Genomic DNA, 26,243 nt, shown 5'->3' on the forward strand with positions numbered 1-26,243 from the left:
ACCTTCCATCCGGCACCTGGAAGCTCGGGGTCCAGACCTGTGCCCCAGCCCCCAAGCCGGACAGCGACCGGGGACTCGAGGTGCAGGCCTCCCCCTCGGCTGCACGCACAGGGACACACGGCCTGCTCTCCCCGGGGGTGGGAGGGACAGTCGCCTGCCACAGCACTCAACCTCAGTCACGGGGCGAGGGGGGACTCCTTACATCTACGTCACATTATTTATAAAATAAGAATTACATTTTGTATCGTGTGTCCTGAAGGAGCGCTGGCCCCTCCGGAGAGCTGCCTGGGACAGCGCTGGAGCCTCTGGCGCAGGCGAACTGAACTCTACAGCTAACTCCTAGTCGATAGCGTTTATACGTAACCACCTCAGTGAACCAAGCTTGAAGGAATTTAAAAGGCAATTTAGCTTAAATACAAAAATAAATTTTTATTTTGTTAAAAAATGTTTAAATATTTTTTCTTTAATTTAGACACACGCATTCATACTTCTCCCAAAGAGGACGGGCATGGCAGCGAGGCTCTTGGGCCCAGGGGATGTAATCTGGGGGCGAAGGAAGCAGAGGTGAAGGGGAGGGGGAACCTGAATTTGAAGTGTGGTTCCTTAGTTTTGGTTTCTACCACGTCCCGGGGTGGGTCTAGCTCACGGCAGGGGTGGGGGGGGGCGGGGGCGGGGGGGAGGGAAACCGCAGGGGGAAGAGGTCTCTGCTTCCCCTCAGCCCCATCCTCTTGGGCTACCAGCCCTTAAAGTCGAAAACACCATCGGGAAACCCCGGCGTGGGCGCGTGTAGCGTGAAGTGGCGCTACTCTGCACGCTCGACGAGCGACGCCCCAGAAGCGCGACACAGCGGAGTCCGGCACTGCCAACATGCCGCCACGCACACGGTTCGATTCTTCCTCCAAACTCGATTCAAAGAGTAACCGCCGCGAGCAACAGACGAACACGGGACGAGGCTTTAAACATACGGCCCGGGGGAGGGGAGGCGGGCGCGGGCAGGGGGGCAACGAGGGCCGTCCTGCCCGCTCGCCCCGCTTCCCCGGCGCGAGGGGTCTGCCCTTGCACTGCCGGGCTAACAGTCTCGAGCCACCAAGCTTTCGGGGCCAAACTGGCAGAGGGCGGGGGACCACACGCGGACGCGGACTCGGCAGGACGCGCAAGAGCGGGAGCAGCGCCCGCCGGGCTCTCCAAGGCAAAGCCAAACTCGGGGTCGGGGTCACCTAACAGGGACCCGGGGAGGGACAGAGCAGCGAGAAGTGGGGAAGCACGGTCCCCTAACGGGACTCGGGGACGACCACTGTTTACAGGCAAGCCAAGCACGGAAAAGCTGCGGGGCTGACCCGGCTCCCCGACCCTGGTCCCCCGCTGCCCAGCAGTGACGCGGGCAAGCGCTGTGCCCGCGACACCCCCGCCCCGAGCTGGCCCTCCGGGGAGCAGGAGGGAGGCCGCCTGACGACGCGCGTCCGCCGCAGAAGAGTCAGGAAAGGAGGGGACGTATGTACAGATGCCCTCGCCCGCTCTCCAGCCTCGCTGGAGCTGCCCTGTGCCCCCGCCCTCAGAGGCCCGAGGCTTCCCCCTCGAGGAGCGGGCGCGGCCACCAGGGCTGCCGCTGCCTCCCTGGCGGAGGCCGAAGGTGGGGGCGGCGGAGGTTGCTCTACGGCACTACAAGGGTCAGAGGCTCCTCCCAGCAGGGGCTGAGGTCCACGTTTGGGCGGGGAGGGGGACAGAACGGGACAAAGGCTACTTCTTGCGGGTGTGCTGCCTGCGGGCCTGCAGCCGCTGCCGCGCCCCGGGAGTCTTGGATCCTGCACCAATGGAAAAGGAAGGGGCCGCCGAGCCTGGAAAGATGCAACAAGGTCTCATCAGGCAGCTGCTGCCTGAGGCACTTCCCCGGGCACCCCGTCTCCGCAAGGCTAGGCCAGCAGAAGGCTGGGTACTAGGCTGCGCCTCCCCAAACCATGTCCAGTTGCTGGGGGAACGGGAGCGTGGGGAAGCACTAGGAAAAACGCAGAATCCCAGATCACCTGCAAGCGAGCAGGAAGGCATTTTTACCCGGCTTTCCGGTGGTCTGGAACATTCCCTCCAACTCCCTTCTTGGGCTATGCTGGCCTTCAAGCCAGGCCACATCTTTCCTGTGCTTTCGGGCCTGACCTTTCCCAAGGGCCCCCAGAGCCAGAAACCTATCAAGCACCCCTCCCTCGCCGGAGAAGCAGGTCACACCGGCGAGGAGACCTGCCGCTTACCGAAAGGTCCGACGCCAACAAAGCCTTGGTTGGGTGTTGAGGATGCCCCAAAGGAGAGACCACTGCCCGATGTGCCCACCCCAGAGGCAGGGGTGTTCTGACCAAAGGTAGGTGTAGAGGTGCCTAGAACAGAGAGATCACAGGAAACTAGCACCTAGGCCGGTGCACAGAGGCGTCCGCACTGGGTACTGAAGCCCGGGCGCCGTCCCCACAGGGCACCTCGGCCCTGGACCCCCGTGCGGGCTCACCTCAGTGCTGGGAACTGCTGCCCTCCCCACCCGCTACAGCCCCGCAGTGCTGCCTTCTGGCCTAAGGAGCAGAATCTTTCTTTCCGCATTCCCGCGACCGGCAGAGCACAGGAGGGACGCTCAGCAGACCCCCGCCTTCCAGCCTGACCAGGTTACTTCCCTCCGACACCACTGAGTTCTGCCGCCTCTCCCGGTTTCCCCTCCCTCCAGAAACCTGAGCCCCCCACCCGTGGGTCCCCTCGCCTTCCCACAGCCACACCAGACTGCCTCTGGCCTTGTCCAGTCCCGCCGCTGCCTCCCGACAGCCCTCAGAGGAGGGCGGGCCTCCTCACTCCTGACCTTGCCATCTCCCTGTCTGCCTCCACCCCTGCGCCGTCCCAGTCACCCCTGCCAACCATCAGGGGCCCTCCAAGTTCCCAGAGGGCCCCCAGGTCACGGAGCCCTCCCGTCCCAGCGTGCCCCCGTGTCCTTGCTGCGGGAACCTACTAAAGCAGACACAGGCGGGGTCTCCCCTGCCCTGTGTGCTCACGTGTGAACGCTGCTGAGGAATGACCTAGCAGTGTGGGCTGGCCTCACCTCAAATTCATAAACCCAGTTCTCCGGTGCTCTAGAGCTTCCTGGCAATTCTACCAGAATCTCATTATGTGCTTGTTCCCACTCTCTCAACCACTTCGAGAGGCCCTCCCTGTACCCACAGCTCCCCAGTCCAGTCCCTGTGGCCCTCTCCATTCTATTCTCATTTGAGAATAGAAACCATCAGGCCAAGAACTTGTAAGTCACCTTCTGCAGGGCAGATACAATCCCTTCATTCTTCTCCTTAAATTCTACAAGGACCTCCCTTCCTACTTAAAATCCAAATTTAACTCTGGCCCTGAATGACCTTCAACTCCGCCTGCCTCCCCACAGCATTTTGGATCATTTCCATTTTCAGATCCTTGAGCCACACTTTGTTTTTCTGTGTTCCTGAATGAACGGAGCTTGCTCCTGCTTCTGGGCCTTTGCACTGCCTCCCCTGTGCCCCAAAAGCACTCTCCCACACACACATACCCACCCACACTCCCAACCCTTGTGCACAACCCAGATATAGACTTGGCTTAAATTTCCTCAGAAGAGCCTGCCCCCCTTGACTACCTGAAAAGCCCCTCCACAGCCACTCATGACGCCCTGCCTTCTACCTGACGCCTCCTGCTCCCTGAACTTGTATTTAACCACTGACCACCAGCCTCGTCCCGGCCAGACCGGGAAGCTCTCTAAGTTAGGAAACTAATCCCGGCACTTAGGTCGGCGCCTGCTGCGGCCGACCAAGGCCATTCCCGATCTTACCTCCGAACACAGGTTTGCTCTCAGGGGTGCTGCCCACATTGAAGGCAAAGGGTGTGCTCTGACTGGGTCCGCCCAACGTGCTCTGACTCAAGCCTCCTCCGAAAGGGGTCGTGCCGCTGGTGGTCCCGCTCTGTCCCGTGCCAAAGCTGAACGCTCCGGAGGTGCCCGGGGTGGCCACGTGGATCCCAAAGCCCCCGCTGCCGGCCGGGCCGGCAGATCCTCCAAACGTGAAGGGCGATGGCGTCGTGCCGCCAAACATGGAGCTACTGGTCCCGCTGCTGGTGGTCTGGGTCGCGGCCCCAAAGCCGGAGGTGGTGGCCACCCCGAAGGAGAACACAGGCGCGCTGCCGCCGAAGGCAGGCTGGGTGCCGGCGGGGGTGCCGAAGGCGGAGGCGGCGGGCTTCAAGCTGCCGAAACTGGATGGTGCGGCGCCGCCAAAGGCAGGCTGCGCCGGGCCGGGCGCCGGGGTCGCGGCTGCGGAGTTCCCGAAAGTGAAAGAGCTGCCGAAGCTGGGGCCGAGGGCGGGCTTGGTGGCCCCCTGTGGCTGCCCGTCGGCGGCCCCGAATGCGGGTTGGGGGTTGGCGCCCGGGTACGAAGGCAGCGCAGGCTTGGTGCTTGAGCCGAAGGGAATGTGGAAGGCCGGGGCGGCGGCGGTGGTGGTAAAGGTCGGCGCCGGCGGGCTGCTGGTGGCGGGGGCGGGCGTGCTGAGGCCGCTGCCAAAGCCGCTGAGGCAGGAGGCGCCGCCGCTGCTGCTGCTGGCAGCGGTCCGCACGGCTCCGGGCAGGGACTGGCCAAACGTGGCGACGGCCGTGGACGTGGGCGCGGCGGGCGGCTTGCCGAACTGGAAGATGGAGCCCGTGGCTGGGGTAAAGCTGGCCCCGGAGGCGGGGGGGGCCCCAAAGAGGAAAGGTGGGGCAGCGGAGGTGGTGGTGCTGGTCACGCTGCTCACGCCAAAGCTGAACACGGGCTTCGAAGCGGAGTCGGCCGATGTGCTGGCTGTGCTCGCAGGAGCCGCGGCTGAGGCGGCACCGGCCTGGCCGGCAAAGAGAGGAACGTTGCCGGCAGTGGCCGGGGCAGCGGTCTGACTGAAGGAGAAGGGAGCGGACAAGGGCGCAGACGTAGGGGACCCCATGCTGCCAAAGATAGGCTTGAACGTGGGCTGAGGGCTGCTGGCAGGGGCAGGGAGGGCAGAGCCGGAAGGTGCCGTGGTGGCGACCTTGGAGCGGCTGGACAGCAAGGGGTCCTCGTTCTCGCTTTTTGGCGGGACCACAAAGATGGGCTTGAACATGGGGGATGCTGAGGACACGCTGGGGGCTGTCGACACGGGGGGGTCAGCAGGTGCGGCACTCAGCATCCCCAGCAGAAGACTTGGCTTGGGGCTGGGGGACGGGGCAGCCGGGGCTGGGGACGCGGCGGACGTCTCAGCCTGAGGAGCCGGAGAGGACACGGTGGTGTCGGTGGCTGGTATCTGGGACGCAGCAGGTGTCAGCCCCAAGAAACTGACTGCAGATTTGGCGTCTGAGGAGGTGCCTGGAAGGGGCCCTGACTGTGGAGAGCCAAGAGGGGCCAGAAGGCTGGGTGTCTTCGGAGGCGAAGGGGCCGCAGTGGCCGCCGCTGCCGTGGACTCTGGGAAGAAGAGAGGACGGAGAACGTGCGTCCTGAATACCACGACGGGCCGGCACTCGGGGCTTCTGTGCCCGGGGCTGGGGGCCAGGCGAGGGCTGCCAAGTCAGTCTGCGGATGTGACTCCCTCTATACCACAAACCCTTCAAGTACCCACACCCTAAAATTAAGGTGCTGTTCACTCTTTCTACCCTTCACAGATCGTAAGCTACTGGGAAAATACAATTTGGCTTAAATGGAGAATTGATGTGTGAACTCTATGGAAAATCCAAACACCCAGACTCAAGTCCAGTGAAATCCCTTACTCGCCTGAGAACGGTTTACCGCATTTGCCCACGGCAGGCGGGATGCGGAGCACGTAGCTGTGGATGGAGAGCCCCTGCCGCGGAGCTCGGGGAGAGGCCAAGGCCTGGTACAGCCCGCTGCGTGCCCAAGTGCGCCCAGAGGAGCGTGGGCACATGCGGTGCCGTGACCGACCCCTGGACACCTCGAGTGAAAAGGACTGTGTCCTCTCATGCCTGTGGTCTGAAAGGCCCCTAACCGTGTGAGCCCATTTCCATTTCAAAGAGGCTCGCGCCTTGCAAGCCGTTAGCCGCATATTACGGTTAGCCGCATATTACGGAAGACGACAGCAAGGCTCAGAGCAGCTCAGCAAGCGAAGAATTTCAAATCACGAGCCACATGAACCCCGTGACAGCCAAAACAAGGCCACTGACCCCAGCTTGAAGCACGGCAGCCCCCTTCCCGCGAGCCTGCCGATCACAGACTTCAGAAGCTCTTGGGTGCGCACCAGCTCGGGATGGGTGAGCCACACAGGCTCAAGCTCCCCCAGGTTTCCGGGGGGCTGGCGGGCGTGCGACTTCTGCTTCGAGTGAAACCTAGCTGTGTCCTGTGTGGCAGAGGGGGCTCGCCCACTCACCCGGGGAAGACGGCAGGCTGGCGGAACTCTGCATCTTCTTCAAGCTCTCCAGCAGCGGGTTCGTGCTTGGGGCGGGGGCGGGGGCTGGGGCGGCGGCGGTCCCAGCAGCGGGCAGGGTAAACGTCAGAGAAGGCTGAGTGGTAGGGGGCTTCTCGGTGACACAGTTCGAGGCAGCATCTAAAGGAAGGAAGAAAGACCGCGTTTGGCAATTTTCTCCCAGGGGTACACCACGGAGCACGGGGCGTTCGGGGTCTCAGCATCTGCTTATCTGGAAATCCCTCTCCAGTGCTGGTGCTCACAGTTCTCCTGAGGACCCAAAAGGATTTCTCAGATGAGAAGGATCCAAATAAAACCCCTCTGGAGCGCGGAGCTGGTTGCTCTTCCTTACCGGTCCCTTCCGCCAAGGCCTTGTTAAACCACCGCAGCGAAGCTCTCTTTTCCAGATCGAGGTCTTCGGCGGTGATGGAGTAGCCAAGCTGGGGAGGAGGGGGCTGCCAGAGAGAAAGACGAGAGGCCTGTCAGCCAGAGAAGCTGGAGGAAGCCTGCACCCGGCCTCCTAGAGCTTGCGATCGCGGCGCTGGGGAGGGCAGGTGTGGACGGACAGAGCAGAGCCCTACCAGCGCCAGCCGGGCCCCTCGCCGCGGGGGCAGCAGCTGAACCTTCCGCCTGCGCTGCCCTGAGCCGCCAGGCGTGGGCGGGGAGCTCCACGAGTTCTGTGCTTTCCACGTGGTCAAATCTGCAGCTGAAGAAACAAACGGGGACTCGTGTTCTTCCTCTTCTCCAGAAATGGCAGGTTTGTCTGCCCACCTGGTTTTTCACACGGCAACTTCACTGGGTACCTCTGAAAGGTCCTACCTTCCATGGTTGGGGTCTTGGGTACTGTTCCAACATTATTTCAGACGGGAGGGCCCCAAGCACAGGCACACAAGTGCTTACTACCGGATGGGCACTACCTACGCCGCCTGCAGACTGCTGCACCTCTGCTGACCGCCAGCCCACCGTCACGCCGGGCTGCGATGGAGACCTGCCCGTGCCACAGACTACAAGACGGGCTCTTTTTGCTCTGTGCCTACCAGGCCCTACATGCAGCGATGCTCATCCTGTGTTTTCGGACAGGCGGCGGGTCTGCACAGCTTCAGAAATACTCCCACCGCGAGCCGCTCTCACACGCTTCTCAACCTACCTCTTTCTCCCTGGGCCTCCTTGTCTGCTGCCAACGGAGTTGAGGAACTGGAGCGATGAGAAAGCTCGTCTTCTCTGCAGGCAGAAGAGGCACCAGTGCGCTTAGAAACACCTCCTGACTTGGGCACCTGGGTGGCTCAGTTAGTTAAGCATCTTATGACGCTCGGATCATGATCCCAGGGTCTTGAGATGGAGCCCTGCATCGGGCCCTCTGCTCAGCAGGCAGCCTGCTTTTCCCTCTCCCCAACCCCCTGCTTGTGATCTCTCTCTCGCTCTCTCAAAATAAACAAAAGTAAAATCTTAAAAAAAACCCCAAAAAACTCCTCCCCACAGACTACTGGGTAACTTCTTACACCCTCCTAGCTACCAACAAGCCAAAGTCCAGGCCATCATAATTTAAGATCACAGTATGCCAAGACAAAAAATTTAAGAAATCAAAAGAGAATTCCTAGAAGCCAAAGGGAACCAGTTCATGGATGCCACAGAGAAACCTGTTAGAGCAGGCACAATGCAGCAACCTTTAAAACTTTACTTAAACCTACCAAGCCCTGAGAGATGTCACCTATCTGACCCCAAGAGCAGCATTCTAGTTGACTTTTGGTGCCTAGAGGGTCAGCTGCAATCTGGAACGTGGCCTCCCCTGCCCCTGACGTAACTCTGCTCCCTGTGCTCGCTGTGGCCTCCCTGCGCAGCCGGGCTGCTCGGGCCGCGGGGTGGGGAAGAGCCTGGGGGCCAGCAGGGAAAACCGCAGACCGAGAGCCACTCAGGCAGGTATTTCCCACCGTCCTTCTAGACGGCAACGTGGTTCTCCAACTCACAGCTGCAGGAAGCCCAAGAGCCAAGCACGTGCCCCTCCTTTCTGCGAGTCAGGACTCCTTACCTTATTTTCTTTGCTGGCCTCTCCGGTGTCTGGGAGCGGGACGAGGCGGGGCTAGATAACGGAGATGAGCCGGGCCCACTTCTCTTCCAAAGCTGAAAGGTACACAGTGACACGACTGGGCCTAAGGACGATGTAACTCTGCCTATCAAGTCTCCTTTTCAGCGACTTACACATTTCTCTACGGGGTGCCTGACTGGCTCAGGCGGCAGACAGTGTGACTCTCAACCTTGGGGTTGTGGGGTCAAGCCCCATGTTGGGTACAGAGATTACTCAAAAATAAAATCCTAGGAAAAAAACCCCAAAAAACAGCATTTGTGAAGGAAAGTTAACTGCCAGTAATAACTACGGGGGAAATAATGTGAACGAGTACGGGAAAGCTCGGCAGTCGGCGTGTAAGCGGGGAGCGTACTTTCCGCACACTCTAGAAAGCGGAACGTTACACTCGGTCATGGTTTAGCGCCATGACGCATGCAAGTTTACAGTATCTCAGAAATGATAAAACTTAAGAAACTTTTCCAAACCTCCGCCCAAAACCCTATCACAGCGAAGACAGGCCCATAATCTAGTCCTGCTTCGGTTAAATTTTCAGTTTTACTCCAACTTTATTTTTTTAAAAAATGTGCTACCAAGACATGTATGACTTTTGCAGCATCTGTGATGCTTACGGTTACATGACAACGGTTCAGACATGCTGTCTCTTGTACCAGGCAGTCCCCTGATAACAAAGACGGTCTGTTCCCATCCTCCCTCCCCTCCTGCAAAGCAGCCTCGCGGCAAAGTAACCGACAGGAAGCACCCAAGCACCCGCACGCAGCTCTCTGTCTAGCCTCATCACAGCAGCACGGAACTAGCACTATAGACATTTTCCTCACTGAGGAGCTTCTGGTGATTTCTTTTCTTTTTTTTTTTTTTTTAAAGATTTTATTTATTTATTTGACAGACAGAGATCCCAAGTAGACGGAGAGTCAGGCAGAGAGAGAGAGGGAAGCAAGCAGGCTTCTTGCTGAGCAGAGAGCCCGATGCGGGACTCGATCCCAGGACCCTGAGATCATGACCTGAGCTGAAGGCAGCGGCTTAACCCACTGAGCCACCCAGGTGCCCCAACTTCTGGTGATTTCTTTACTCCATAACAGTGACATCATGTAAGGGGCAGCTGGGTGGCTCAGTTGGCTGAGTGTCCAGCTCTGTTTTGGCTCTCATGATTTCAGGGTTGTGAGACGGAGTCCCGTGCTCTGTGGGGCGTCTGCCTGAGAGTCTCTCCCCTGCCCCCCGCTCCCTTGCACGTGCACTCTAAAATGAATAAATCTAAACAAAAACCAAAACCCCTCTCTGTAAAAGTACTGGCAGGTAGCAAGGACACTCTACTGTATACCCTTTGTACCATCTCAATTTTCAACCACACTAACATTCCCATAAAACAGAAAAACCTATGTGGGCAGGAAATAAAACATCCCCGAACCAAACAGAAACCATAAAATTAAAAGGCAAATGATTTCAGCAAGTCACCATCTTTACTGTAAACACAGGAGTCCTGCAAGTCCATGGAAGTATAAGGAACATTACCAAGTGAAAAGTAAGCAAGAGATAGAACAAGTCATTAAAAAAAAAAAAAGAGTCAATCAATGTATGTAGCAGTCAACTTAGTTCCGCACTGTGATTCACTTTTTAATTAGCCGAGTTCCCACTTCAGAGAGGTTCTGTACTTTACACCTGACAACGGAAGATGAGCAAGCGCGCTCCGTTACCAGGAAACGGCAAGGTGGAGAAGGGACAGGAGAGTTCACAAGCTGACCGTGATCAACCAAAAGGGAACAGAGGTGTCTACACAGGAGCCCGGGGGAGAGACGATGCAGTGCTGGTTAGAGAATCAGTAGAGGAGGAAGGGGACGTCAAGGAGCCTTTCACGACTCCCCAAACAGCACCCGAAGAAAGACAAGCTGCATGGGCCTGCGATGGGACAGACCCATCACCCCACAGCAGGAAAAGAACGAGGAAGGGAAGGCTCCAGGAAGGGGTCAGGTGCTCCCAGAAGAGGACAAATGTCCTGGTCTGGCTGATACAGAGAACATGTGAAGGAGCAACTGGGGACACAGAGCGCCGAGCTGGGGGTCTGACGCGCTGGAGGCGAAAGAACTATTCCGACTTTGGAAAATGACGAGTCTCATTAGACACACGGAGAGATCAGTGCCATGCACATAGAGGTCAGAGGCCAGCTCACTCCCACTGTAACTGGTTCCCATTTAACACGTGCACTGATTTTACAATTTCGAAGCCAGAGCTCCTAGCTCGGGCAGCCATAGATCCGGCTATTTCCTAGCGTTCTGCTGGGAGAACACGCGAGTCAAAGATCTCTGCTACCACCTGCGCCGAATGTAAAGGCTGTCGTCTTTGCTGATTACTGGAGATAATTGCTACACGCCAACACGTTTTTTTCAAAGAGAAGCTTTAACATGAAGAACTTTCATATTACTTCATCTCCTCTCCTAAAACCTACTCTGGGAACTTATCATATATGCAAATACCACACGTGAACAGGGAACTGGAAACTCCTGAGAACACTGAACAGCAGTCAGTATCGGAGCTGCATTTCCTACGGGAGGTCACAGGCTCCACCGTCAGTGAGGGCGCTTATCACAAACCCTGACCCTCTTTCAGGCAACAGCCGTGTCCTTCTAGAGCAACATTCCCGCTGGGGACAAGCAACAAACACTGGGGAAGAAGCAGCCCACACGTGTGAAAGAGGGGCAGTGCCAGGGAAGAGCTACCAGGCCAGAGGGACATTGTGGAGACAAGAGAAGAGGAGCCAAAGGGCTGAGCCCCCACGTTTAGGTCCCCTTTTCCTCTCCCGGTAACCGCCAATTCCAAAAGGAGAAGCTGCAGTTGAGAGGCTGAGAGAAGCTTCTGGCAGTCTCACGTGGTTGCAAAGACAAAAATGAACTCAGGGCTTTCCAAAGTACAGGGGCCTTAACATGACCTAAAGCTTCTGGTTGGGATCCTCAAGGCTCCGAACAGGGACAGAGGGGAAATCAGAAATGAACCAGCCCTCACCAGAACTGACAGCCAACTCAGAATCAGGTCAAGTCCTCCCACACAGAAGTCATTGGCTCCTATCCTAGCTATTGCCAGAGGCAAGATAAAAAAGCAAAACCTCTCTGGAGAAAGATACCATCATTCAGAGCTTCAAGTCATCATCGCATTTTTTTCCCCCAATGTCTGACAGAGGAATACAGCAGCAACAAAAACCAAATATATAAGAAAGTAACATTTAACCAATAACCCAGAAGAAGAAAGCACACATCAGAAGACACAGAAGATTCAAATATCGGAATTACTGAATAAGACTTTAGAACTGTTATTATAATGATTTAAATAACAATATGGAGAATCCTGGCAGACAAATGGGAAACTATAAGGAGGATAACAATAATGATTTAAGAATGCAATGGGTAGGCTGAAATAGCACAGAGCTAAAGGAAATTGGTAGACTAGACAACGGAAGAACTGGGGGGCGGGTACAAAATGAGGGGAAACACAGACAGACATAGGACAAAAGGAAAAGGATTAACATGTACTGGAACATTGAAAGACGGGAGAAAACAGGGCAACATCTGAAGAGAAAATGACCTCAAAACGGTCAAAAGACCTTAAGCCACATGACAAACCCCAAGGAATATAAGGCATATTAACTGTTAGGTGAGCACTTCATGAAAATTTTTTTCTCAAGTGAAGTTGAAACACATACCAAAAGCGAACATGTTCTGGGTGATAGAGCAAATCTATTTCAAGGACTGATAGAAGCACGTCCTGTGAACTAGTGGAATTTAACTAAAAACCAGTAACAGAAAGATAACGAAACAATTAACTGTTTTGAAATTAAGCAATGTACTCCTATGGAAATCAGAAAGTATTTGATCTGAATGAAACTGAAAAATACTTCTAGTTCAAGACGGGGATGTAGCTAAGGCTTATAAAAAATGTATAACCTTTAAGATATATATGTGTGTGTGTGTGTGTGTGTGTGTGTGTGTGTGTGTTAGAAAAGGGAAAAGGCTGAAAAAAACCCAGTGATCTAAGAATCTGGATAAAAGAATCAGAAAGAGGGATGCCTGGTTGGCTCAGTCAGTTAAGCATCTGCCTTCAGCTCAGCTCATGATCCTACCGTCCCAGGATCAAGTGTTGTATCAGGCTCCTTGCTCAGCAGGGAGTCGGCTTCTTCCTCTACCTGCTGTTCTCCCTCCTTATGCTCTCTTTCTATCTGACAAATAAATAAAATCTTAAAAAAAGAGAAAAAAAAAAAAAAAAAGGACTGCTTGGGTAGCTCACTTGGTTAAGCACCTGACTCTTGATTTCAAGTTCAGGTCTCAATCTCCGTGTCATAAGTTCAAGCCCCACAGCTCCATGCTGGTGATGGAGCCTACTTAAAAAAATAAAATTAAAAAAAGAAGGAAATAGTATGTAGAAGGGCAGAAATTAAATATATAGAAAAACATGTAATAGAGTGACTCCTAAAATTGGTTATCTGATGACACAACCTTGAAAAAGGAATTTCCTTAATCCAATAAAGAATATCTACCCAAAATCTACATCAGGGCACCTGATGGTACAGTCAGTTAAGTGGCTGACTCTTGGTTTTGGTGCAGGTTGTGATCTCAGGGTTGTGGGATCGAGCCCCATGTTGGGCTCCGTGCTCAGGTTGGAGTGTACTTGAGACTCTCTCTCCCTCCCTCCACCCCTAGCCCATGTACTCTCTCTAAATCTTAAAAAAACAACAACAAAAAATCCAACCATAAGAATCCTATATCAAACAGTATATATAACAGGAAATGTGGAGAACACTCCCTCTGAGATCAAGGAAAACAAACATGTTTGTGATCACTTCTATTCAACATCATACTTCAGATCTTAACCAAATACAGTAAGGCATAAAACAATATGAGAACAGTGAGAAAAAAGAGCTGTCATTGTAGACAACATGACGTACATACAAATAGCCTAAAATATATACGGGCGCCTGGGTGGCTCAGTTGGTTGAGCCACTCCCTTCAGCTCAGGTCATGATCCCGGAGTCCTGGGATTGAGTCCTGCACTGGGCTCCCTGCTCCATGGGGAGTCTGCTTCTCCCTCTGACCCTCACCCCTCTCATGTGTGCACTCTCTCTCAAATAAATAAAATTAAAAAAAAAAAAAAAAAAAAAAAAAAAAAAAAAAAGAATATACAGATGAGGGGTGCCTGGGTGGCTCAGTGGGTTAAGCCTCTGCCTTCAGCTTGGGTCATGATCTCAGGGTCTTGGGATCAAGCCCCGCATCAGGCTCTCTGCTCAGCGGGGAGCCTGCTTCCCCCTCTCTGCCTACTTGTGATCTCTCTCTGTCAGATAAATAAATAAAATCTTAAAAAATAAATAAATAAAATAAATAATAATAGTAAAAAAAAATCAGTGCTACTACTCAAGAAGGAGTAGGTATGAGGGGGGCTTCTGGGTGTTAAAAATTATTTATTACTTGACCTGGGTGGTAGTTACATGGAGATGCACACTTTAGCTATTTATTTTTCTACATTATACTCTAATTAAAAACAAAAACTATAGATCTGACACAAAATGCTATGCAATATACGATTAAAAAAAGAGACAAAAAAGCATGTATGTGCTGACCCCATTTGTGTAACACACACCAAAAATTCTGTGTATTATCTGTGTTCACAAACCTAGTATGAATGTCAACAACAGGTACCTATGGTAGAGACTGGGACAGCCAGGACAGGGGAATGTTATTTTACTTAACAGCCATCTATACTTACAAACTTTTTGAAATCAGGAAAGGTACCAGCTGCAACACATGTCATAAATTCCAACAAGCAGAGTACACAGTAAAAGGCTTCCCTCCTACCTCAACCTCAAACCTTATTCCCGGTTTCTAATAAAATCTATCAAAATTACTCTATGCACATTAAAAAATCAAAGAAACCTGGCAGCACAAGTACCAGAGGACACTATACACACAGCTCTGCACCCTGCTTTGGCTCTATCAAGTTATTTATTCTGACAGTTACACAGTACTGCAACTTACAGAAATACTGTGGACCAGCCCCCTGAAAAGGTGCATTTACATTGTTTCCGAGTTTCTACTATTAAAATGTTACAGCCAACATCCTCGTGTATGCTTCTGAGGATATGTACAGAATTAATTCCTAAGGAGCAGACCTGCGGGGTAAAAGGGCACATGCATCGCTAATACTGGTACTTACTGCCACACTGCTCTCCAGGGGACTGTACGAATGGACACTCCCATCAGCAATGCACGAGAAGCCTGTTTTTGCTACTTTTATGGTTTTTACTTTACATTTAAATCTTTAGTTCATTTGCAATATGTTTCTCGAATATATGAAAATCGGCCCCAACTCACTCTGAAGAGACACAAATATGGGGCGCCTGGGGGGCTCAGTGGCTTAAACGTCCGACTCGATTTAAGCTCAGGTTGTGGAATCCTGCCCTGTGTCAGGCTCTGTGCTTGCCAGAGTCTGCTTGAGATTTTCTCTCTCCCCCCTCTGCTCCCCATTCCCGCATGCACATGCTCTCCAAATAAACAAATAAAATCTTACACACACACACAGTTCCTCACCTAGCTGGTAAAAACCCAAAGCTATGACAACCTGATCTACTGGTGTGGCGGTGGTCACTCGTACAATGCTAACGGGAATGCTAAAGGTACGTCCTCTAAGGAGGGGAATTTAACAGTATCTAGCTAAACCGTATATGCATCTAACTGCTGGCCTGGGAAATCTGTATTCCAGGCAATCTATCCAAGAAGTGTAATGGCCATAGAGGGAAAAGATAGGAATTAAAGCATTCCCTGCAGGATGATGTCACAGCAGAAAACGAAAAGAGCCCAGTGTTGATCAACGAGGACAGGAGTAACTGCAGTTACTGTACAGAAAAGATGAAGCGAGCCTCAAACTTGTACGTAATTGCTGCCTCACACAGACATGGATTTGTATAGAGTTTTAAGAAAAAAAGTAATTAAAAATAGGAAGGGAACAACGTGGAGTAGAGAGAGGCTGAAATTGTGGACTTCTCTATTTTGTTTTCTCGTATGTTCTTTGGAACAATTTTCATTTTACTTATATTCATTTACATTTGTTCACTTACATTACTTATTCTTATTTTTTTTAAACGGAGGCTCCATGCCGGGCAGGGAGCCCAAAGTGGGGCTTAAAGTCACAACCCTCAGATCAAGACCAGCTGACATCAAGTCAGGTGCTTATCCAACCAAGCCATCCAGGTGCCCCAGAACAACTTTTTTTTTTTACGGTTTTAGTTATACAATTTTTCTTTTTAACAGATTTTATTTTAAAGTAATCTCTACACCCAGTGTGGGCTTGGAACTCACCCTATTATACACTATTATACACTCACCACATTATACACCGACCAAAGCAGCCATGCACCCCTTTTCTTTGGAACAATTAAAGTATTTTATTTTACATACTTAAAAACAAACTATTTAAAGAAAAAGAAAACCCCGAAACATTAAAATATACTGGACAGATAAATCTTACTGTATACCAAGTTGGTGGTATACCCAACTGAGAACACTGAATTCACGTTACCCTAAAACACGTTATTTTGACTGTATCAAAAATAATTCCTTTAAAAAAAAATTCTATTTATTTATTTCACAGAGAGAGAGAGAGAGAGAGGAGGAACACAAGCATGGGGAGTGGGAGAGGGAGAAACAGGCTTCCTGCCAAGCAGGGAGCCCAATGTGGGCCTTGATCCCAGGACCCTAGGATCATGACCTGAGCCGAAGGCAGACGCTTAACGACTGACCCACACAGGTGTCCTCAAAAAATAATTCTTAAGCCGATTCGTAATTTTACTGTTTATGATGCATTGATACCATTATTTTCAAATTGTGTTTACTGGGACCAGTCAAATAAGTGATTATGAAGCAACACTTTTTGTGTAAGAATACCTAAAAACGAGGGGCACCAGGATGGTTCCGTTGGTTAAGTGTATGGCTCTCGATTTCAGCACAGGTCATGATTTCGGGGTGGTGAGATCGAGCTCCACATCGGGCTTTGCATTCAGTGCAGTGTCTACTCAAGATTCTCTCTCTCCCTCTGCCCCTTCCCCTGCTGGAACTTTCTCTGAAAGAAATGAAATCTTAAAACAAAAATGTAGGGGCGCCTGTGTGGTTCAGTGGGTTAAACCTCTGCCTTCGGCTCAGGTCATGATCTCAGGGTCCTGGGATGGAGCCCCACATCAGGCTCTCTGCTCTCTTCCTCCTCTCTCTCTGCCTGCCTCTCTGCCTACTTGTGATCTCTCTGTCAAATAAATAAAAATCTTTAAAAAAAAACCCAAAAATGTAAAATCAAAAGAAATTATGTAAAAACTTCTGTATCCTAAATCTAAACTTGAAATATCAATACGAATTAATAACTAGAGAGTTTTCGCTTTCTAGAGATGTGTGTAATCTTAACTCCCTAGAATTCACTGTAGTCTATAAGGATCATTCCAGTTGAAAAAACCAAGGTCACTTGAACAAATAACCACCTTCAATTTCAGTTGGAAATGTGTAAGATAAATTTTTTTTTTTTAAAGCTAAAGAGCAACAAAGTTATTTATCAAAAACTACTGGGGTCAAAACAAAAGGATACAGGAGCCAATTTTAGAGGGCTCCCACCTGCCAAAGGTAGAAAACTTTGTGCCTCAAAGTGACAGGTCTATACAAATTCAGAGGTTCTTAAAGATAATCACAACAGCAAAAACCTCACTGGTCACTTCCGGAGTTGGCTCTGGCATCAGCGCCTTCTCGTTATCTAGTCACTCCCACAGGTAGGGCACATTCTTCTGCATAGAGTTTCAGTTAATAAATGCAGAGGAAATGACAGGATAGATTATTACCATTTTGTAACCCAGTAAAACCATGGACCTAGAAAGATGATAAATGGCTGCTAAAAATCATTAGATAAAAAACAGAAAAACTGGGGCGCCTGGGTGGCTCAGTGGGTTAAAGCCTCTGCCTTCGGCTCAGGTCATGATCCCAGGGTCCTGGGATCGAGCCCCGCATCGGTCTCTGCTCAGCAGGGAACCTGCTTCCCTCTTTCTCTCTCCCAGCCTCTCTGCCTGCTTGTGATCTCTGTCAAATGAATAAATAAAACCTAAAAAAAAAAAAGTTAAAACAATTAAAACAAAATAAAAATTAAAACAGAAGAATCTGACTCAAACTGCTGAGCCCAGGGATCATTACCAACCTCACAAAATGGAGGCAGCCAGACCTCACGTGCTCCTGGTGTGATGCAATCATAGGTATGCGATGTTCTGGCAAAATAACTGAACTTGAACCTAATCAAGCCTCAGGACTGAACTTCCCATTTATATGGAACATATGTGATTGTGTACATGTTAAAATGATGCCATAACGATGGAAACTTAATCTAGAATGTGGGAAATTTTACAGAATGATCCAGTTTTTTCAAAGGAAGAAAAAAATAGTAGCATTATAGATTAAAAGAGTCTAAGAAACATAGGAACCAAATGTAAAGAATTGATGTTTGGTCCCTCACTCTAACAAAGGAACTATAATAACATCATTTGGGATAACAGGCAATCTGAATACGGGGAGATATTAACGAATATTGAGGAGGGGTGCCTGGGTGGCTCAGATGGTTGGGCGTCTGCCTTCGGCTAGGGTTGTAATCTCTGGGTCCTGGGATCGAGTCCCTGTCGGACTCGCAGCTCAGCAGGGAGTCTGCTTCTCCCCTGCTAGTACTGTCTCTCTCTCAAATGAATTAAAAGAAAAACCCCAAAAATAAATATTAAGGAATTACTATTGTTTAAGGGGAATAATGCCACCCTGGTTATTAATGTTTACAAAAAGTTTTAAAATACACTGAAGTCACTATAGGTGAAATGACAGGTTTGTAATTTACTATAAAACACAAGGGCAAACACAGGGTGGGGGCAGACTGAGGGAACAAGACAGACAAAATGCTGATAACTAACCAGTGAAGCTAGAGGGAGATCCATTAGATTCCCTTTCCTTTTGTGTACACTTGAAATTTGACCTAATAAAACGATGTTTTTAAGAACTGATGAGCACAGGGATACTTCAAGTTTTACTGCACTTTGCAAATTTTGTTTTTAACAAACTGAGGGTCTGTAGCAAATCTACTTCAAGCCAAGTCTATTGGTGCCATTTTCCTAACAGCATTCGCTCACTTCACGTCTCTATCTCACATTTTGGTTACGTGTTGCGGTATTTCCAACTTTTCATTACTCCCTTCGTGACCGTGATATGTGATCTTTGATGCTACTTTTGTGATGGTGGAGCCACAAACCACACCCTTATAAGGCAGCTGACTTAAACAAGTATGCGTGCTCTGACTGTCCCATTAACTGGCAGTGGTATCTCTCTCTCCCAGCTTCCATATTTGCCGAGCTACTACAGTACTGCAATTATACCAGTTAGCAACCCTACAGCCGCCTCTTAATTGTTCAGCTGAAGGAAAGAGTCGCATGTCTCACACTTTAAACCAAAAGCTACAAATGAACAAGCTTAGTAAGGAAGGCAGATCAAAAGCTGAGACACGCTGAATGCCAGGCTTCTTGCACCCAACAGCCCGGCTGTGAATACAAAGGAAAAGTTCTCGAAGGAAATGAAAGTACTACCCTAATGAACACAATGAATGGTAAGAAAGTGAGAAGGCCTTATTATTGACATGGAGAAAGTCTGAGTGGTCTGGCGAGAAGATCAAACCAGCCACACCATCGCCTTAAGCCAAAGCCTAAACCAGAGCAAGGCCTAACTCCTCAATTCCATGAAAGTGGAGAGCTGAGGAGGAGACGAGTATGGAGCTAGCAGAAGCTGACGCAGTGAGAGGTTTTGGGAAGAAGCCGTCTCCACAACCAGGGAGATGTAGAAGCCGGAGGTCATCCAGAAGATCTAGCTAAAATCACTCACGAAGGGGACAACGCCAAACGGAATTTCGACAGAAAAAGCCTATTCTGGAAAACAACGCCATCTAGGACCTTCGTAACTACAGAGAAGTCAGTGTCTGGCCTCAAAGCTTCAGAGGTCAGGCTGACTCTTGTTAGGGGCTAATGTGACCGGTGACTTGAAGTTGAAGCCAGTACTCGCTCACCATTCTGAAAATCCTAGGGCCCTTCAGAATTATTCTCAGTCTGCCTGCTGTGGTGGTTGTTCCCTTCATCTTTCGTTCATGTTATTGTAAAAGCCTTCTGGATTACCTTATCTCAAGTTTTCTCCCCTCAAATCTCTTCCTCCGTGAACGTTTTTTTTTCTTTGCTACTCTATATAGGGTACCACTTACTAACATGCATTATAAGGACTATTTTTTCAAGCATTACCTTCAATCTTTATAATAATCCTTGGGAAATGAGGAAAGTCGAAGTGATTTACCAGCCCGAGGCCCTATAAGCTACTAAGTGTCAAAGCCAAAATCTGAAACCAAGTCTGTCCGGCAGCAAAGCTTGCTCTGTTTGTTCCTACGCCATACTGCGTCCTCTAAGAAAAGAACTGCCATTTTTTCTAAAAAAGAATTTTAAAAAATTTATAATATTTTAAAAACTTTCAATTCTCAATGACGAGAGGATGAATTTTTTTTTATGATCCAGTGCAATCGGACTGAATCTATCTTTTCAATCAAATTAATACCATTTATTGAATTACTCATTCTTTGACCATTTATCTGCAATCCTGGCTGTTTTGTATCCGCTGTCCCCATCTGCTCCGGTTTACTTTCTGGGCTTTCTATCCCATTCCCTGCATCTAAGTTATCACTCCAGGGTTTGCATCTTCTGTTAGCTCAGAGGTCATCCCAGTATCTGACAGGTGGAACGTGGTTAGTAAACAAGGGCTCATCAGTTAATGCTTGGAACATCCTTCTCCCATGTCACAAGAAGAACGTACCTGAGAGAAACCTCGAGTCGAACTGTAAGAACTGGTAATGGCATTGCGGCTGGAGCTAGGAATGCCACCTGTGTACGTGCTCGTCAAGGAGCTCACAGAAGAGGTGCGAGATCTCTTATTCAAGTGGTCATCGGAGCTCTGGGAATTAAGACCTCTCTTCAGAGAGCCAGGTCTGACAAAAGAGAAAAAGACAGTGAGTGTGTCATTTAAGGCAACATTCTTTAAAGGCTTCATCCATGGTCGCAAGATATTTCTTAAATAAACTTAATTAAAAAGGATAAAGCTCTTAATGCTATTGCTACCACTTCAGCTAAATATCTCAGACAAAGTCAGGAAGGGAAAGCCAAATATTTAAATGTATTTAAAAAATTAAATGCATGACTCCACTTACACAATATTCTAGAAAAAACCTCACACTAATCTACAGTGACAAAAAGCACATCAGTGGATGCCTGGGGCAAGGGGCAGGACTGCAGGAAGGTGTTACTAAGGGGCATGGGGCAACTTTGAAGGTGACTGTTAGGTTTATTACCTTTGCTATGGCAATGATTTAACAGGTGTATACACGTCAGAACTTATTTAGACTGTACACTTTAAAAAGGCACAGTTTTTTATAATGTCAATTGTACCTCAATAAACCTACTAAAAAAATCAAAGTTAAGAGGAACCAACCACTTTTTCTAAGCTTCCAACCTAAACAATCTTTCCTGTAGAAGTCATCCAACCTTTGCTACAATGTAGACAACTCACTTTCTCCTACAGTGAGGAATGTCAACCACGGATACTTACATTGGATGAAAATGTATTTCCTCTAACTTCCACCTATGGATCTACTTGGAGCCCAATCGAACAAATGTTAGCCTTTTCTTCATGCAACTGCCCTCTGGTTTTTGGTAACCATTATCCCGCCCACCCTCATTTCCTCATTCCCCTTGAGACTTTTCTCTCTTGGGTTAATACTTTATACCCTCCAAGCCCACTCATACACGGTCACCACCCTGTAACATCTTACAATTGCTTCACTCGGAACGAACGTCAGGTTGTTTGTTGTCCCTTACAGTGCTGGCCATCGAACCAAGCACAACACTGCACAGACAATGCAAGCACAAATGAGGACAGAAGGACCCCCCGCCTGCTCCATTCTAGTCTTTGTTCTGCTATCAGCACAGGCTGGGAGCACACCAGCTCTTTCGGCACACTCCTGACTCAATAAGCATGTAAGTTACCTTAAGTCTTTTTACACAGATTTCCAAGATACTTTCCCTCTCATCCAAACCCTAAATGTATTTAAACTCAAATGTACAAACTTAACATTTATCTTACATTTCATACTGCTGCACTTTATCGCGTAAACCTGTTTTTATACACAGTTATTAAATACATATACAAATTCTCTTATCCTTACCATATTTTTATCCGTAATAATGAAAAAATATTAAAAGAAATTAGAAGATGGTTATTGTGGGACATTACTCAAAATGTTCTTCTCTGAAGTCAAAGATTTGAACCTGGACTAATAAAGCAACGCAAAAACACAGAGGAAAATCTATAGGACAACAGCTCTCACGATGCCCTTCCCCCATCTACCTCATTCAGATCGATTCTCACTTACTTAGGCACAAAAGAAGCAGGGACTCCATTGGCCACCAGGGGCTCAAATGCTGAATGTCCACTCCCACTGCTATCATGGCGCCTGTGACAAATCAAAAAACCCTCAATTAAATGAACTGACTTTTTTTTTTCTTAGAGCATGCTCTCATACTCCTGGAGCCTTAAAGTATTTCTGTGGCCTGTAGAAATGGCTAGACAAGAAAAAGGTTGCTTCAAACCCTAAAGATTCTAAAAGGTAGATTCATTCTAAAAGACTCTCCTCATAATAATGAGTACAAAAATGCTTCAAGACCTTTTGAACTTATTCAGGTGTCTTATTTGCTAACTTCTCTCCAAAGTATTACAATCACAAACTTAATACCCTACCAGCCACAAATAAAAAACAAAAAACAGAAACATTTTAGGGACTAACCCACACATCCCATAGTGCTCTGGATGTTAATATGGCAAATCTGTTAGGGAAAAATTTCACATATCACACATAAGGGCCTATGCATGACTCTCGTAATCACTGCCTACTCTAAGTGTGAGAGAAATGATACAGAATCCTCAGTTACAGGCTCACTGAGTCAAGAAATATTTTAACCTTGGAGAGTATGAGAGACTCATCTGGACCGTAAGAATGACGAGGATTCCCTCTCCGACCTCCACATCCCCCGCTCCTGGCCACCCCTGCTTAGCTTGTGGACATCGGTCACACTGCTCACTTAAAAACCATCTGTACGCATCATTAGATCTTCCTGTGTCACATAAAAACACTTCCATTTATTAATGTCTCCCCACCTAACTCTGCATTGGTAGTACCAAAGAGAGCCAACTTGGTAGGATATGAACAGTCTGGTTTAGGTAATGGTTATATTTAACGAGTGTGCAGTCCATGGTCTCCTCAGAGTGCTTCCTGGAGCAACGTACACGAAGAAACCCCCTCTCGTTAGTCTGTTTATCGTCCTGTTGTGTTTCTTCTTTTCTTTTTTTTTTACTTCTATACACGTACAATCTAGAATTCCTTATTTTATTATCCAAGTCCCATAGGGACTCTGTCTTACTCATTGCTCTAACCACAGTACTGAGTAGGCCCAGGCACACACCAGGTGCTCAGTCTGCCAAATTGAAAGATGAGTGAAACCCTTAACTGAGTCTTGGAAAGCAGTTATGTGTCACACCTAGTGACTGCCCCTCCACTCCCCGCCCCCAGGATACAGACTGCTTATGCCATTTTCATTAAAGTATCAGAAACCAAATAATGGAATTGGTTTTACTCTCATTACTGATAAATCTACCATATTCCAGTCATGAATTTTCCTCCCCAAGCACTTTCTTTGGCACCACTATGACATCTGAATGATGGTTACCCAAATAACTGAGCGACATAAGTTGGTGAAGGGAAGATTTTTAGCATTCTCTCTAAAAGAAATAATAAAATTTAGCACGTTTGTATCAAAAGTATGAGGCTGACATGGCTAATAGCTGTCACCTGATCTCTAGTACTCATGGGAAAGGTATGTTATAACATTTAACCTGTACCTTAGGAAGTTAACAGCATTCAAGCCCTTGTTACCAAGCTCTTCTATAGAATCCAAAGAAGGGCACCTACTGAGGCTCACAAAATGTGGAGGTGTGGCCTCTGTTTCTTTTTGGGCAGGATCTGTATTTCAACAAATCACAGGAGTCTGTGTCAGAGGCCTGTTGAGTACTCTGAGGGGCCTGTTACCTTCTTTTATTTTCCTGGCTATCAGAAAATATCTGGTCTTCCTCCTCCACGGTCCTTTTCTTCCTCTCCTTGAGGGCACTCAGTACGGTCTCCTTCGCACATGGGTCTGGGGCATTACTTGATGGTGAGGACAGTGTTGAGTTGATTGTCTGCTCTGGTCTATAATGAAAAACAAGATTCTGGCATTAAACTATGTTAATAACTATGCCATACAGCACAGACTTCAGTCACCGGAAATCAGAAGCTAACTAATAAGGAAAAGTATACACTGACAGAAACTGCTCTTAGAATTACAGCTACAATCTAAGGCCAAAATAAAACGCTGTTCAAGAACTAGAGTCAGGGATTTCTCATTCAAGTAAGCACTTCTTCCCTTTTTTGCTTTATAGTTGTTTTGTCAGAGAACAGCTGTGGAAAAATAAGTGAAAATAAACAGGGGTTTAGTCTGCCAGTAGTAACACTTACAATGGTGAACGAGTCCATTTACTATCCGGAGGAGCAATCCTCACTGTCACTGGGCTGCACACCATTTTGGAATTACGAGCAGACAGCACAGTCTTCTTGTGATAACCATTCCAGCACACTGTAGGAAGTACGCCCAGAAGGGAATACTGGGCCTGTTGGATTGGATAGCGTCTTCGAGGTGTGATCATAAAGCGATTTGATAAAGTCCCACAATCCCTATGGAGAACAGGAGACATATTATAGAACCAAAGAAGCTTGAAGGAATGGCAGAAATGTAAATTACTGGAGAATCACGTGGGTTCAGTTATCTTCCAGAGAGCTTAAACCACTTAAAAAAATAAAAAAAGGATTTATTTATTTAGAGAAATTGAGCACACGCTGGGGAGGGGCAGAAGAAGAGGAGGAGATAATCTCAAGCAGACCGCCCTGAGTGCACAGAGCCTGATGCAGGACTTCCTCTCACAAACCTGAAATCACAACCTGAGCCTAAACCAAGAGCTGCATGCTCAACTGACTGAGCCACCCAGGCGCCCCTTAAACTGTTTTTTTTTTTTTTTTAAGATTTTATTTATTTGACAGAGAGAGAGATCACAAGTAGGCAGAGAGGCTGGCAGAGAGAGAGGGGGAAGCAGGCTTCCTGCCCAGCAGAGAGCCTGATGTGGGGCTCGATCCCAGGACCCTGAGATCATGACCTGAGCCAAAGGCAGAGGTTTAACCCTTAACCCACTGAGCCATCCAGGCACCCCTTTAAACTGCTTTTTGAGCCACAAAAACCACAGCATTTTTATGGCAACGTTCCCCCATTCCATGTAAGGATGGAAAGTGACAGCTGCTCAGCAGCTGTCCCTACAATGGACTTCAACAATTGAGAGGAAAGTTGAAAACCCTGCCCACACGAGAAAAAAAAAAAGTGTAGTGAAAGAAAAATGTGTGTTAGGACATGCAAGGAGGGACTTTTCAAGAATTCGTAGATCTTTTCAATCTTTTATGCAGAGTCACAAGCAATAAACGCCGAAAGTCAAACATTTTGACACCTAAGTTCATCTTTCAACTAAACGTACTAATCAATAATCTAATATTTTCACCAAACTTTTGTATTCTCTTGTAATGGTCAGCTACTGGGACAAAATGGAAATGCCCTTTTAATTGGATCTTTATCAATCAAGTTTTATTAAAGAGGGGTCTCCTGAGAACACAACACCTCTTTGAGCTCGGCTAACTGACCTAATTGCTCTTATTGGTTCAAAGAAAAAATACAGCAAAACATACTATTATAACTACTCTAGAAAGATCAAGATATTTTCACCAGAAGTAGGGACATTTTAGTAGCTTATCAAGTGTTTTTTCGAAAGGCTGTATTAAAATTCAGTTTTAAAAACTGTAAAAAAGGGAAGGGCTCTGGCATCACAACTTATTCCAAGGCAGCGGACGGTTGACACACAGCAAGGTGTTTCAAGAGGACAAAGCGACACAGAATCCACTTTTGACTTGATGAAAGAGAAAATCGGATTTAAAAGTCAAGCTCTCCATTCAAAGCCGGTCGAGAGAGAGGAGGGTGTGGGGAAGTTGAGCGGATCTTACCGGTGGGAAGGCCTCCTAGAGGATCGAAGAAGAGGAGTGGGGAGAGAGGGGTGAACGTGATGCACACGATGGGCCGAGTGCGCGGGCGGCGCGGCGCGGGCGGGAGTGCGGCGGCGGCCAGGCCTCTCCAGCAGGTCCCTGGCCTCCGGGGCGGGGGCAGGCTGCGGGGGGCCGGGCTTGCCCAGGTAACTGCCCATGAGGAGCAGTTCGGCGGGGTCGGGTCCTTCGAGGAGGGTCCGCGGCTCTAGGAGATTTCCGTTCACCGCCGACTTGGCTGGAGGCGAGGCGTGCAGGGTTCGCTGGCGCCGCGCGTTCCGAACGAGCGACGAGAGGGCGCGCGAACCGCGGGGCTCGCGGCTCAGTCCCCACCAGGCCGCGGTGGCCCCCACGGCCAGCCAGGCCAGCGCCGCCGCCGCCGGCACCAGGTACAGCACGAGGCCGAACAGCGACAGGCCGAGGAGCGCCGCCCCGCCCCGGCCCCCGCAGCCCCCGCCCCGGCCCCGGCCGTCCCTGACGCTCGCTATCGGCCG

The 26,243-nt window shown here is 49.2% G+C and overlaps 1 protein-coding gene across 1 annotated transcript; it reads right to left on the reverse strand.

Moving 5' to 3' along the window:
* Positions 1-1,622: 1,622 nt before the first annotated feature.
* On the reverse strand, positions 1,623-26,228 carry LOC116876357 (nuclear envelope pore membrane protein POM 121C-like). The gene is made up of 13 exons (XM_032872450.1): positions 25,714-26,228; positions 24,133-24,348; positions 23,668-23,826; positions 21,958-22,038; positions 20,346-20,517; positions 8,416-8,507; positions 7,537-7,610; positions 6,971-7,095; positions 6,742-6,844; positions 6,354-6,530; positions 3,812-5,437; positions 2,241-2,363; positions 1,623-1,835 (listed from the first exon to the last, which is right to left on the reverse strand). The coding sequence occupies exons 1-13, from the start codon at positions 25,908-25,910 to the stop codon at positions 1,738-1,740; spliced, it is 3,243 nt and encodes a 1,080-aa protein (XP_032728341.1). The 5' UTR covers positions 25,911-26,228; the 3' UTR covers positions 1,623-1,737.
* Positions 26,229-26,243: the final 15 nt, after the last annotated feature.

Source organism: Lontra canadensis, unplaced genomic scaffold, assembly GCF_010015895.1.
Source record: "Lontra canadensis isolate GAN:19392208 unplaced genomic scaffold, GSC_riverotter_1.0 scaffold45, whole genome shotgun sequence".
NCBI lineage: Eukaryota > Metazoa > Chordata > Mammalia > Carnivora > Mustelidae > Lontra > Lontra canadensis.